Here is a 12,823-nt window from a genome sequence, read left to right on the forward strand (position 1 = left end):
CCCGCTGTCTTTGTGCAGACGAGGAATTGGGCAGAGCTGCTCATGCCGGGGGCATCTGTGCAGACACTGTAGGCCAGGAGGACAGTGGATGAATCCATTTAGGGAGAAAACGTAGCTTGCAGCAACCCCTCTCCCCAGTATCTTAATTATTTTGTGTTTAAGTAAAATAATCTCAATAAAGCAAGACCTCAAAAGAAGAGAGGATAAAACAAACAGGATTAAGTGAAATGGGGGATTGCAAAGCTAAGGAGACAAACTGAATATCAGAACGACACAATTCCTGAACTAACAAATAAATCAGAAAAGCAATAATAGACTGATCATTCCAGTGGAGGGCTGAATCAGACATCCAGGAAAGTCCTGCCGTGATCTGAGAGGATGCAAAGGGGAAAAGGAGAGACTGCAGCAATTGGACAAGATAACATGTATTTAGAGGGCTCAGAGGACAGCTGGTGACTGGGAAATCGAGAATTCAAAAAAGAGAATGTATAACCTGTTTAATAATATATGTGAATCTCCCTGAAATGAAGGAAGAGCCAAATCCATGACTGATGGACACACGGGTATAATTTTGGGGAGGAGGGGTAATTTTTATTTTAAAAGAATTCCAGACATACAAAAACATTTCAAGAATAAAAAAGAACTCTTATTTAAAATATCAGGCCACATTTCGTTGGTCACCTATTTCCCTATCCATCTATCCATTCACCTTCTTTTTTGATGCATTTCAAAGTAAGTTACAGACATCAGTACGCTTCACCCAAAACAATTCAGAATGCAAATTATTAACTAGAGTTCAATGTTGACATTGCTTTGAAGTAGAATTTACCTATAGTGAAAGGCTTCCTTCCTCAGCATACTATTTGTTGAGTTTTGATAAATGCATGAACCTTTAGCAAGATACAGAGTATTTCCATCACCCCAGAGTGTTCCCTCAAGTCTCTGTTGATCCCTGTCCTGCTGGAACCAGAAAGGCAGAGAGCTGAGGCCCCGGATCCCCTGAGCACCAGTGAGGCTCACAGCACAGACTGGGGTGCAGCCAGGCCTCTGGACAGAGCGACCCAGGGAGGGCTCAGGCCTCTGCCAGCCGCTGCAGCACCGAGAGGGACCCATACAGGGCCACAGGGGCTTCTTGGCTTCCGGGTCCCAGGTGACCCTGTGGCTGATGGGCTCCACCATCAGGCCGCACCCCTCCAGCAGGCCGAAGGTGATGGCCACCCCCTCACCCTGCAGCGGGGCGAGGAGCTCGGGCTTCAGGGTGAAGGCAATGCTCTCGGGGTACCTGAAGTTGGGCTCCAGGATGCTCCTCACCTGGAAGAAACAGTGTCAGGTGTTGCAGGTCAGCCTTGAGGCCGGGAGATAAAACCTTCTGTCCCAAGAGCCAGGGGCCTCTCAGGGTAAAGGAAGAGGCCAAGTGATGGAGTCACGGGGACCAGGAGTCACGTCCCAGCCTGTCCTGGGATCAGTGTGGTCTTGGACACGCTGTTGGCTCCTCAGCTGCTAAATGGTGATACTAACATTTCCTTGCAGACTAGTGGCATTTGGAATCATACATGTGCGTGTGCATGTGTGCAGTGTGTGTGTATGTGCATATGTCTGTGTGCACAGAGGAACTCATGTGTACGTATACATGGAGAGAGAGCAATTTGCAAATGGTAACTGTGTGAGGAAAGCAGGGCTGTCAGTCAGGTCCCCTGAGCTCCCCAAACCTGTATTCCTATGGGGCTGTTTTAGAACTGTGGGCACCTCTGCAGGGGTTGCCATGGAGACAGACTCTCCTGAGGTAGACTCACCCCCAGCGGGCCTGCACCCCCGAGGGAGAGGCAGTGGGGAGCTCCCGGCAGCCACACAGGACCCTGTCTCCCCTCCCAGCAGAATCTTAGGTCATCTCTCTGTCCTCAGGATCATTCTTATCCCCGGTTCCCTCACCCCCGTCCCTGGACGCTGGCCCCTGGGGACTGATTTCTCACCAGCTCCCGCTGGTGGAGCAGGATCCTCTTCTCCATGGACTGGGCCAGCAGCTCACGTTGAGTGTCACTCAGCACTGGGGACAGGGGACATCGGGGTAGAGAAAGTGGTGAGGGTTCAGATTTGCATTTCCCACTGTGAACTGGGAGACCTCATGTGATGGGAGTGGAGGAATAAAACCCCTTAGACATGAAGGTCAAGTTCCCTCTTTTCACCCTTGGGATGGTCTCCAGGATGCCACATAACATGGTCCAGGGGATGGGATGCTGAGGCTGGAGCCTGGAATCCTCCACCCCCAGTGATGTGCTGGATGAGCCTGGGCCAGTCTCCCTAGGTCTAGGCTGGTTCTGTGTCATACAGTGAATTTATCTCACTGACCTCGGAGAAGGGATGATGTGAGGATGGAGGTCATGATGTTAGAAGGGTTTCAGAGAGGTGGCACCTAACTCCTTCCTTTTAGGTCTACAGGCCAAACTTGTGAGGCTCCCATATCTCCCTCACATCACTCTTACCCATGATTGCTTCAAGGAGGTACATGATTTGGAAGCTTGACTTGAGCCATATATTACTTGAGTCCTCTCCCGTCTCGCTTGGGACGGTGTCACCCAAGCCCACGCGATCACAGTATCAATCCAGCTACAGGAGACCAACATTACTGCTGATACAGCAATGGCAACCGTAATAGCAGTAGTAATAATGTTAGATAATTTTGCTAGTGTTTTTTTTGTGTCTACAAGTGATTAACCAAGGTGGGAGGGTGAGGGCCCTTCACCTCCCCCAGGAGATTCCAAGCAGCCTCAGCACGCGGGCTGCACGCCCTGGACCTGGTCGTTGTGCCTGAGGCAGGGACCCCAGACACCCTCCTCGTGCCTCCTCCCCCATGTGGCTTGGCAGCCAGATCTCCTGACCCTGCCCCCTTCACAAGTCTGATCTGCCGTAGGCAGCTGTAGGACCTCCTCACCATGTCCACGAGGTCCTGCAGAGCCCCTCGGTCCCTGAGCTTGGCCAGGAGACGATGGAAAACAGCACCCCGAATGTCCTTGGAGAGCTGGGCCAGCGCCGTCATTTCCTGGGAAACCTCCTCTTGTAGGTGCTGGAAATCTGCACTCGGGCAGCACCGCCAAGCAGAAAGTGGGAAGAATTGGTTGATTAGGACATTGCTGCTGTGATAAGCCAGGCACCTCCATCTCACTGGTCTACCAACCAAAAGCATCTGTGCAGATGGTGTGTTGGGCTCTGAGGATGAAGCTATCACACAAGGCAAAAAAGAAGGGCAGTCCTAGTGCTGTGACATGACGGGGTGCAGAACGCAGGGAGGAGATGAGAGTCTGGAAAGGGGCCCTGGGAAGTGGAAGAAAATGCCTAGGCGCTCATTGCTGGGAAAGGTCGGGAATAATGTGGGTTTGGCTCTGGGCTCTAGAGTGAGAATCTCAGGCTCTGGGCTCAGTTTCCACATCTGCTCAGTGGGAATCCTCTGAGGATTAAATGAGTTTATGGATGTGAAATGCTTGGGGTGGCCCCGGCACACATAAACTATCCTTCTGATCAGGGAGCTGCCTGCATCAGGTACGTCCGCACAGAATTAACCAAGGAGTGGAGTCGGTGGTTCTCTGCTTCTTCTAGCAGACTTCAGGTGACCCGCCGAGCGTGGGAGGTCAGGCGAACGGAAGGTCCAGTGAGGCAGGCATTTCTGTTTGGTTTATGGTCGTATCCCCACAGCTCAGAATAATGCCTCTTGCCCAGTCAGTCCTCAACAAAGTCCGATTTGCTGCACGCACGCCTGCACGCCTGCATGAATGAGTGGGGCTGAACAAAGCTACCATTTGGAAGTAGAGCTCAGTTTTGTAAGTTGCACGCAGACCACTTTTTGGGTAGTTAGCTTTGCAGTTTCCCACCCGGGGAGCATCGAGTTCCCTCTCAGTAAACACTCACCTTCACCAGAGCGTTGCTGAGTTCTTCCTGCAAAGAGTCACAAGTGGTCATCTCCCTTCTCACACCCCAGATTGACTGTTGAGTCATTTTGGAGGGTCCTGGCCTCCTACCACCCACTCCTTCCTGCTTCACCTCTTCCCGCCCCCTTCCGTGTCCATCCCTCCACCTTGTCAGACCCTTCCCATTTCACAGAAAGTAGGGCCAGTCCCCGGGGCAATGGTGGCAAAGGCAGGGGCCATCTGCCCTGGTCTTCAGATGTGCGCCATTAGGACCCCATCCCTAGTCCCCTCCAATACACACTCACCTATCGGGAGGCTGCGATTGCTCTCGATGTCTGAAAAAGCGACTAAATTCCCCACCCGAGTTAGTCTCTGAAGGCACTGAGTTTCCCTGACTCTGCCCCTACTTCCCTGACCCCCTCCTTTCCTTTCCACCCCCCCCCTGCCCTTCACCAGGGGCCAGACCCAGTGCCTTGGGTAAGGACAGCCAAGGCTGTCATGGGGTAGGGGGTGAGGGTGGGGGTGGGAGGTTGTACTAAATGACCTCCCAGAGGGATCTGATCCCACTTTGCTGACTGGAATCTCCCACCTGTCATTGAACTCTGCTGCCTGCCCTCTGGGAGGATAAACAGAAGTGCTCATTCACCAAAAGTTAATCTCTCCTCCCCCAACACACACACTCAGGCACACACATACGCAGACTCATATACACGCACACACACATACATGCATGCACATTCCCCTAGCCCAGTATTAAGAGGAGAAAGGTGGCTTTTTCTGTGTCCAAGGGTCTGTGGCTGATAAAAGGGATGGGAGATTTGCAGCCTATCTGATAGGAGAAGAGTTTCCCTGTGGGTCTGCAGCACAGAGCCCCTTGGAGGTGTTGTTAGCATCCAAAGGGGGTTAGTGCTCAGTGGGGCCCAAGGTCCAGGCAGAGAGCTCTGGAACTCACCTGCTGGAAAGGTTTTCTGCGTATCATCATCTGACATGAGAAGAATGTCTGGGTGGGGAAGAAGCCAGGTCTGGAGAACCCAGGTATTTCCTGCTGGATCCTTTTCCATCCTGCAGCTACAGCCCCTGCTAGCCTCCGCCCCCACCCCACAGCTTCCTCCTCCTGGGCAGGTGGGGCAGCTTTTCTCAGTGTGACCCAGGGACCCCTGGCATCAGAATCCCTGACCTCACTCTGTATGCTCTGAATCAGACACGCTAAAGAGAAACCTGTTCAGGGGAGGGCAGAGCTCAGTGGTAGAATGTGTTCTTAGCATGCATAATGTCCTGGGTTCAATCCCTGGTACCTCCAGTAAGAAATAAATAAATAAACCTAATTATCTCCACCCCCTAAAATACAAACAATAATTAAAGAGAAACCTGGAACCTGCAGTCGCCACGCCCTCTAACGTTAGAGCTGTATCATGAAACGGCCCGTAAACGGAGGCTCCCCATAGATGGTGGTGTCCTAGCCTCCAGGGAGGAGCCCCAAGGAGGGAGTAGTCGCGTGTGTGCCTTGGTGACACACGTGGAGTGAATTCATGGGAGGATGGCCTGCAGTGGGTTGGGGTGTGGGTGCCAGGGAGGGATGAGGACACAGGGGGTAGAAGATTCTTAAGGAAGTTCTGTGAGGGGCAAGTGGGTAGGCGGAGGGGACCTCTAGAGGGGACCCTTGGATAAGAGGGTTTATGAGATGACAGAGACCTGATCTTATTGTCAGTTCACGGGAAAGGAGCCAGGTGACTGGAGAGGATGAAGATAAACTTGTCAGTCCCTTTGCTGGGCACTGATCTACACTCCTCCCGTCAGCTCTGCAGAGAGACGGGCTCATGTCCATTAACAGATGAGAAGGCTGCTGCTCAGATTCTAATTTTCTCCAAAGTTACACAGCAAGTGCTATGGCAAATTATTTAACTGTTCTACACATTGTGTTCCTTTCTGAATCCTGATGATTGAGTTGGTTCAGGGAAGTCTAGGGTTTACTGCACAGGCAAGTCCTGAATGTTTGTTCCCTTCACCCTTAGGCGTGAGTTGTGTAGGGAAGCCGCACACGCCCCCCAGTGGACAGGACATGACTTGCAGGCAAGGCTGTGAGGTTATTCTTTCCTCTAAGTCCATCACACTTGCTAACGCTTATACAACATATTTTTGGAAATGGGGCTCCTGTTCATCCCCTCCTAAATAACACTTTGTCATTTCCCATGATCTCTAGTAGCACTACATGTCTTGGCGCCCTCAGCACCCTCTGGTCTCTCTCTAAATCAGCTGTGAATCCCATCCTCCTGTCTAACCTCAGTAGGGCTGGCCTTTTTCCAGAAGCCAAAGTCCTTTAACCCAATAAGATCGGGGAGTTCAGCCCCTTTCTCACTGCTGCCATTGACAGGAGCTAACTGATGCCAGGACCCTTCCTTGGCAAGATGTTTCAGAGAGAATACCATAGGAAGGGGTGTGTGTGTGTGTGTGTGTGTGTGTGTGTGTGTGTGTGTGTGTGTGTGTGTGTGTGTGTGTGTGTGTTGAGGGCATTTCCTGATTTGTGGGGAGCTGGACCTCAGCTGGATCAGAATGACCTCTTGCTGGGTCTCAGCATTTGGGAAAGGAGAGGCCATGGACGCCAAGCTGGCTGTGTTCCCAGTGCTGACCCTCCCACCGGGGTATAGGATTGCTGTTCGATGCCAGTGGTTCCCTGATGTGGAGTCAGAACCCAAAGTAAGCATGCATGTGTTGGGGGCTGTGCATTATGAGGCTAGTGCGGGAGGGAGCGATGTGGACGAAACCCTGTGTTAAGTTACTGGGACGTTACATCTGCGGTCTGTGACGTGGCTCTATCTTATGGGCTGCAGCTGGGGTAGTGGGAACCCTGGGGAGGGCTCTGTGGCTCCCCCAGGTGAGCTGCTGACGGGGGCAGGACCTGAGTGAGTAGGGATGGTTGGGATTAGGCATGCACTTTGCTCAGCGCTAAGGATACTCCGTGCTGGGCCCCTTTAGTCCATCCCCACATGAGAGACTGTCTCTGTATCTCCTGTAGCAACATTTCAGTCTTGCCAGGCTTGGAGGTGGCTGAGAAATCTCGCTCCATCTCTCCCCCGTCAGGGAGGGAAGCCGAGGGTGCCTGTGGAGGGTCTTTCCCGTCTTGTTTCTCAGGAGAAGCAGACCCCTCTCCCCATCTGCCTCCTTCAGTCTCCACTCACCCCAGCCGTTCTCCTTGAAAACCAGCTGCTTCCTCTTACAGGCCATCACTGTGCCCTGCAGCAGAGTCAGCGTCTTGCCTCTCACTTTGAGACCCTCTCCCTCTCCTTCACTCTGCAGAGAGAAACCAAGCAATAGGGTCATTTATGTGTGTGATTGAAAACTCAGATAGAACGGAGGAGGGGTGGGGGAAGGTGGAGCTCAGTGGTAGAGTGTGTTCTCAGCATGCACGAGGTCCTGGGTTCAATCCCTAGTACCTCCATTATAAAGAAGTAAAGAAATAAACCTAATTACTTCCCCAGGCTCCACAAAAAAACCCCTCAAACAGAACTAGACAGCTCGTGAGCAGAGGCCCCAGCAGCCCCACCCTCCCACCTCCCGGTCCCGACCCCCAGTTACCACTTTTTTCCTTCTGTTGTCTGGTATTTGCCCTCACCTTTCTCAATTGCGTGTTTATATTGTGATGATCTGTTTTTTTCCAGACTTCAGTATATCCGTGTCCTTTCTCCTCTGGATGACGAGGATTTCGTTTTCCCAATCTCCTCCCACTCCTCGCCTCCCCTTCCCTCATCCCCCTAAAGCATTCACATCCCAACGTCCGTCCGTCCAAGTTCACCCTCAGCTGTTGCAGGAGGCTGCTTCTCCTCACTTAAGACCTTTCTGTTAGCCGTTAATTAATGTGACACTTACCGCCTCCCTGCCTCATACTCACCCTTCCTAGGGAGCTGGGGATACGTTTTTTGAGACCGTCAATATCTGAAGACACTTTACTCTCAGATTTGATCGTTGCTTTGACTGGACGTAGAATTCTAAGCTGGAATTTCTTGGAATGTGTTAAACAGCATCGCAGCCCAGGAGCGGATGCTTAGAACAGCTCTGGCTGTGAGCAGTCGTCCTTCGTGAAGGACACAGATTTTTTTCCTCCTGTTCTCACAAAGTCCTGTCCACTGACCCAGGCAGATGGAACCCAAAGCTGAACATCAAAATACCCTCCAAACTGGAGTAATGTATTTGTTTCAGGCACTTTGTTCACTAGACTTGGAATCAAATGACCCAGTTAGAACCTGGTCCTCCCCCAGGACAAATTAACCAAATTTGGAAAAGTTACTTCATATTCTAGGTTTTTTTTTCTTTTTAGTTTCTAGATGTCTTAAATGAAAACAAATTAGACAAAATATAGTGCATGCAAAAGCATATTATAATGCACACACAAAACTCTTATGTCCCTGAATCATAGATGATGCTGAATAAATACTGAATAAATTAATTTGTTTACATTAATTAAAAAAGCTATAGTTGGCCACTGTGAGTGAGTTGTATATATCACATGTGCTTGAGTATATTTAAATCTGAGTCTATACACTTTCTGCTCAGGGTCTCAGAGTATTCAGGGTATTGTAACTGCTGAGGTTTTATTTTATGCTAATGATCCCTTGTTTCCTCCAGCCATAAAACTGCACTTGAATATCGTACAGCAACCACACTTTCGGAGTTTCCAGAATCTATCAGTTATCCAAAGCAAAATATAATCTCAAATAATTACGTCTATTTCTTATTTTGTCAATATCAAATCATCCCGTATATTAAAATACTAAAGTGAGGATGTTAGATGGGCTCTCGGGGCAGAAGTCAGGATTCCCCAGCACAGGAGAAATGGGAAATAATGCTACCATTCATCCCAACTGCCGAAGACAGGTCCTGATCGGGTCCAGAGCCCCTGGGAAGAGGGCTGGGTCGGCTGTGCTCTTGGGGTCCCGTCCCACTGCAGGACGACCTGGTACCTTGACACAAGCACTCCAAGGAATAAGGCAGGTTCCCTTGACTTTCACACAGCTTCTGTCCGGCAGCGTGGTACTGCTGGTCAGTTCCATGGCCTCTGTCACCACATACAGGTTGTCCCTTCGGCTCAGGTGTTCCTTCAGAAATGACAGCTTTTGATTCAACACTTTCCTGGAGAACGTAAGGGAGGGGAAGGGTCAGAGTGTGAAAGAGATGACTCCTCAGGCTCCTCCTCTCCTCATGACGTGGAAGGGCCGCAGACTCCGATGCGTGAGCCCTCAACGGTAGGAGGACCCCAGCTTATAGGTTAAGAAGGACGTCTCTGATGTGCACAATGGAGGGGCCCTGATTCCCCGATGGAGGCACGGGTATGAGAGTACGCATGCCATACTGTTAAAGACATCTGCATTTTCCAAACTTACATTAGTTCTGTTAGGAGGAGTTTATAGATTTCCAGCACTAGAGCCCCTCACCAGGAGAGTCTAGAAGCAGACAAGTCTGAATGGTTGAGAACAATCCTTAGGAGATCCTCCTGTCAAAGCCAGGGAAACCCACATCCATCCTTGGGATGCACAGTCAGGGCGGGAGGCGAAACAGACAGATGAAGGCTGAGGGAGTAGGGAGAACTCTGGGTGATTTCCTCTTGAGCAGCTCTGGTGGGTGTTGATGGAGTGACTGTTCTTGGTAGGTGGGTTTGTAGGGCTGACTTGAAGATACAAGTTTGGGCAGGAGATGAGAGGTTTGAAATACTGAAGACAAATCTCATCTCTGTTTCGGTTCTGAGACTCATCTCTGATTCTACTTGGGGACCCTGCTGGGTTGGTGCCCTGGAGAACAGCTGCATGAAGTACTGAGAGGTCCTTGCTTTGCTTCTCAGTAGAGGAGGTCACTGAGTATGCAGTGCTGGGTGTTCCCACTGCCTTGGAGTGAAGTTCAAGTCACTGACCATGTGTCTAAGGGCTATGTCATCTGACCTCCCAAGCCTCATTTTCTGTGTCCTTCATCCTGGTTAGCTAAGCTGCATCCTCAGTGTCTTCCTCCCCTCATCTTGAAAACGTCCACCTCTGTCCTGTCTCGGAGCCTTTAAACCCTCCTCTGGATCCCTGTCCTCACACTCTTGCTTGCTTCTTTTATTCTTTAAGGTCTGAACTCAACTCTTAGCCCCACAGAGAAGACTAAATAAACTCCCCTCCTCCAGCCCTTCTCTCTCACCTCCGGCCTTGCCTTCCGAGCTCCCCTCACCATCTGTAACTACCTTTGTAGCTGAAACACACAACATCCTCTGCATCCCACTTATTAAAAATAGCCAACTGCCTTTTCTTTTCCATATTTAAAGCTCCGACCTCAGACTTACTTTACTTGGAACTAGCTAATAAAATTGATCCTGGAAATGATCTCTTTAACTACGGAAAGAAATACCAACAAGAAAAATGTTTTTTATTTTCCTCTGAGCAGCTCCCAGATACTCTTTCGCATCACAGTCTTTGCAAATGTCATTTCCAATAAGGGCTTGCAAGACACCAGGATTGTAGAAATTGGGCAATGCCAGAGTAACTTCTAGTTTCCAGGCAGTCTGTGACTTTAACTAGTTGCTTATTTAACAACGTGTTGCCCTCATAAAAATACTATTTAAACTGCCATCTCTGTTTTTAAGAGGCATAAAGATTTAAGAAGTTCTTTGGTTCTTAGAGCATCACTGGTTATCCATCTTTGCCCATATGCATGGAGGTAAATTAAGCCCCTGGACACTGCTGCATACTTCATTGAAACAGAGTTTCAGAGTCTTTGTCTCATTTTAATGAATACTTTTTATTTTTTCACTGCTTGTTTCCTCACTCCTTGCCCTTCGCCTGTCCACACTAATTATAAGTGACTTCAGGGCAGAGAGATTTCTCTGTCTTGTGATCGTTCGATGCTCAGCACAAGATGGCACAGTCACGGCTAATTATGGTTTTAATACATAGATCTTAGATAATAACTGGTAGTTGAATGAATGGATGAATACAGGGGAGGGGCAGTGTGATCTGGGATGTGACTTTCTTCATTCTGCGCCTCAGCAGCGAAGAAGGAAGCTGCTTGAGGCCTCTCTGCCCCTGAGCGCACCTCCCGGGGCTCTGCTGACCGGTTTTCCTCTCCCACGGCCTCACCTCTTTCGGAGGGCTTCCCAGTTGTGTGGTGGGATGGTAACAGACTGGAACTCAAGGGAGGACTCGTGGGACTGGGCAGCCTTCCCCGATGCACTCAGCTCTGGCCCAACAGCCACGCCCGCATACGCCTTCAGCTTCTGGATCCTAGTGTCACTGAGGAGGAATGGTCCTGTCACAACAGTTTCTGGGGACAGAAAAGGTGACCTTAGGTTTAGCCAAGAATTCATTCTGGAGCAGCTGCTGTGGGAAATGAGATAATAGTCCTATTGCTCCCAGCCCTCCTACATGTTCATGTGTCTCTCAGTGGAGAAGCTAACTAATCGATGAATGTTTTAAATGTAAATTACTGCTGAGGACAAATGTTTGAATCACCCAGGGGCTGGATAATGGGGATAATGCCCTAACCTTAAGAAATGATGATGTCAGGTGAACGCTGGTCCAGGAGACCCACAGCATCATCTTTCCAGGCACGGCATCAGCCCCAGAAGGCGGCGCACTGAACAGAAATGTTTGGGGTTTGGAGCCAGACAGATCTGATTTGAATTCCGGTCCTACCAGTTACCGGGTATGTAACTTTGAACAAATTATTTTATGTTTCAATTTGTTCTCAATGCAAATAAGGATAATATTCCTAACTCAAGAGACTATTGTAAGTATTAAGTGTACTATTAATGAATGCCTGGGTCATGATAATTACTAGATTCTCAAATAATCGTAGCTCCTTACCCTGCACCTCTTGGCAAGGCTGATTTGAGATCTACCATTGTGATGTCTTAGGGCTTCTTGGAGGCTGCACCACCTCTGTCTGAACACCCTGTTTTTCACTCCTCGCCTCCTTTGCCCCTGGTTGACACTACCTGGGACTGAAGAACTTGGCTTCAGGATGTCCACGAGGGTGTATTCAACTGGGACATCTGGTTGTTCCCAGAACCATGAGCGACTCTTCCTCTTCCGTAATAGCGCAAGCTGACAATATTTGTTGGCATTCAGCAGGAATCTGACAGGTCTCAGGTCTCTGTCTCCAAGCTCCTTGACCAGATTCTTGCTGATACTCTCAAACAGGGAGGGCATGTTGCTAGGAGCAGAGAGAGGGGAGTAGAAAGCTCCGATGGGAGGGAGGAGAAAGCGGGCAACTTCTCAGATCCTTGATATTCTTCCCAAAGAAAAGGACAAATACAGGAGATTCATTTAGATTTTAAGCCAGGCACAGAAAGACAAATACCTCAAGAGCTTGTTTGTATGTGGAATCTCAAAACAGCCAAACTTAGAGAAGAAGCAGAGAGACTGATGGTAGCCAGGGGCTGGAGGGACAGGGGAAATGGGGGCGATGTTGGTCAAACGAAGGTTTCAGTTATACTGGATGGAAAAATCAATGAGATCTAACATGCAGAATGGTGACTATAGTTAACAAAATTATATTATATACTTGAAATACCTAAGAGGACATATCTTAAGTGTTCTTACCACACACACATACAAAAGGTAGTGTGCGAGGCGATGGGTTATGTTTGTTGGTTTGATTTTGGTGATTATTTGATGATGTTTGTACATATCCCAAAATATCAAGTTGTAAACCTTGAATAGATAGAATTTTTATTTGTCATTCATACCTCAGTAAGTCTGAAAAAAAGAAAAGAAAGATTTATGCAAAACTAAAGAAGGAATAAACCCCAGGCAGTTGAACAGACTGGAGCCTAGAGCTGAGAACTGCCCTGGAGGTGAAAGTGTTTGAGTTATCTGTGTCTGGGAGGTGACTGAGACCAGCGCAGTACAGATGAAGACACGAGTAAATATTTAATAGCTGTAGAGAGAAATAGTAGAGAA

At 49.3% G+C, this 12,823-nt stretch overlaps 1 protein-coding gene and 1 long non-coding RNA gene across 2 annotated transcripts in view; one reads left to right on the forward strand and one right to left on the reverse strand.

Moving 5' to 3' along the window:
• Nucleotides 1–12,823, forward strand: part of LOC135318678 (uncharacterized) — a 54,906-nt gene that overhangs the window by 2,963 nt on the left and 39,120 nt on the right. The window lies entirely within an intron of this gene.
• GSDMC (gasdermin C) lies at nt 1,073–12,070 on the reverse strand. The gene is given in 9 exon segments (XM_064476641.1): nt 1,073–1,122; nt 1,125–1,311; nt 1,971–2,044; nt 2,481–2,604; nt 2,930–3,069; nt 6,884–7,187; nt 8,855–9,023; nt 11,000–11,183; nt 11,857–12,070. Coding segments are annotated over 9 exon segments (1,446 nt in total).

This window comes from Camelus dromedarius, chromosome 20 (genome assembly GCF_036321535.1).
Source record: "Camelus dromedarius isolate mCamDro1 chromosome 20, mCamDro1.pat, whole genome shotgun sequence".
NCBI classification, from domain to species: domain Eukaryota; kingdom Metazoa; phylum Chordata; class Mammalia; order Artiodactyla; family Camelidae; genus Camelus; species Camelus dromedarius.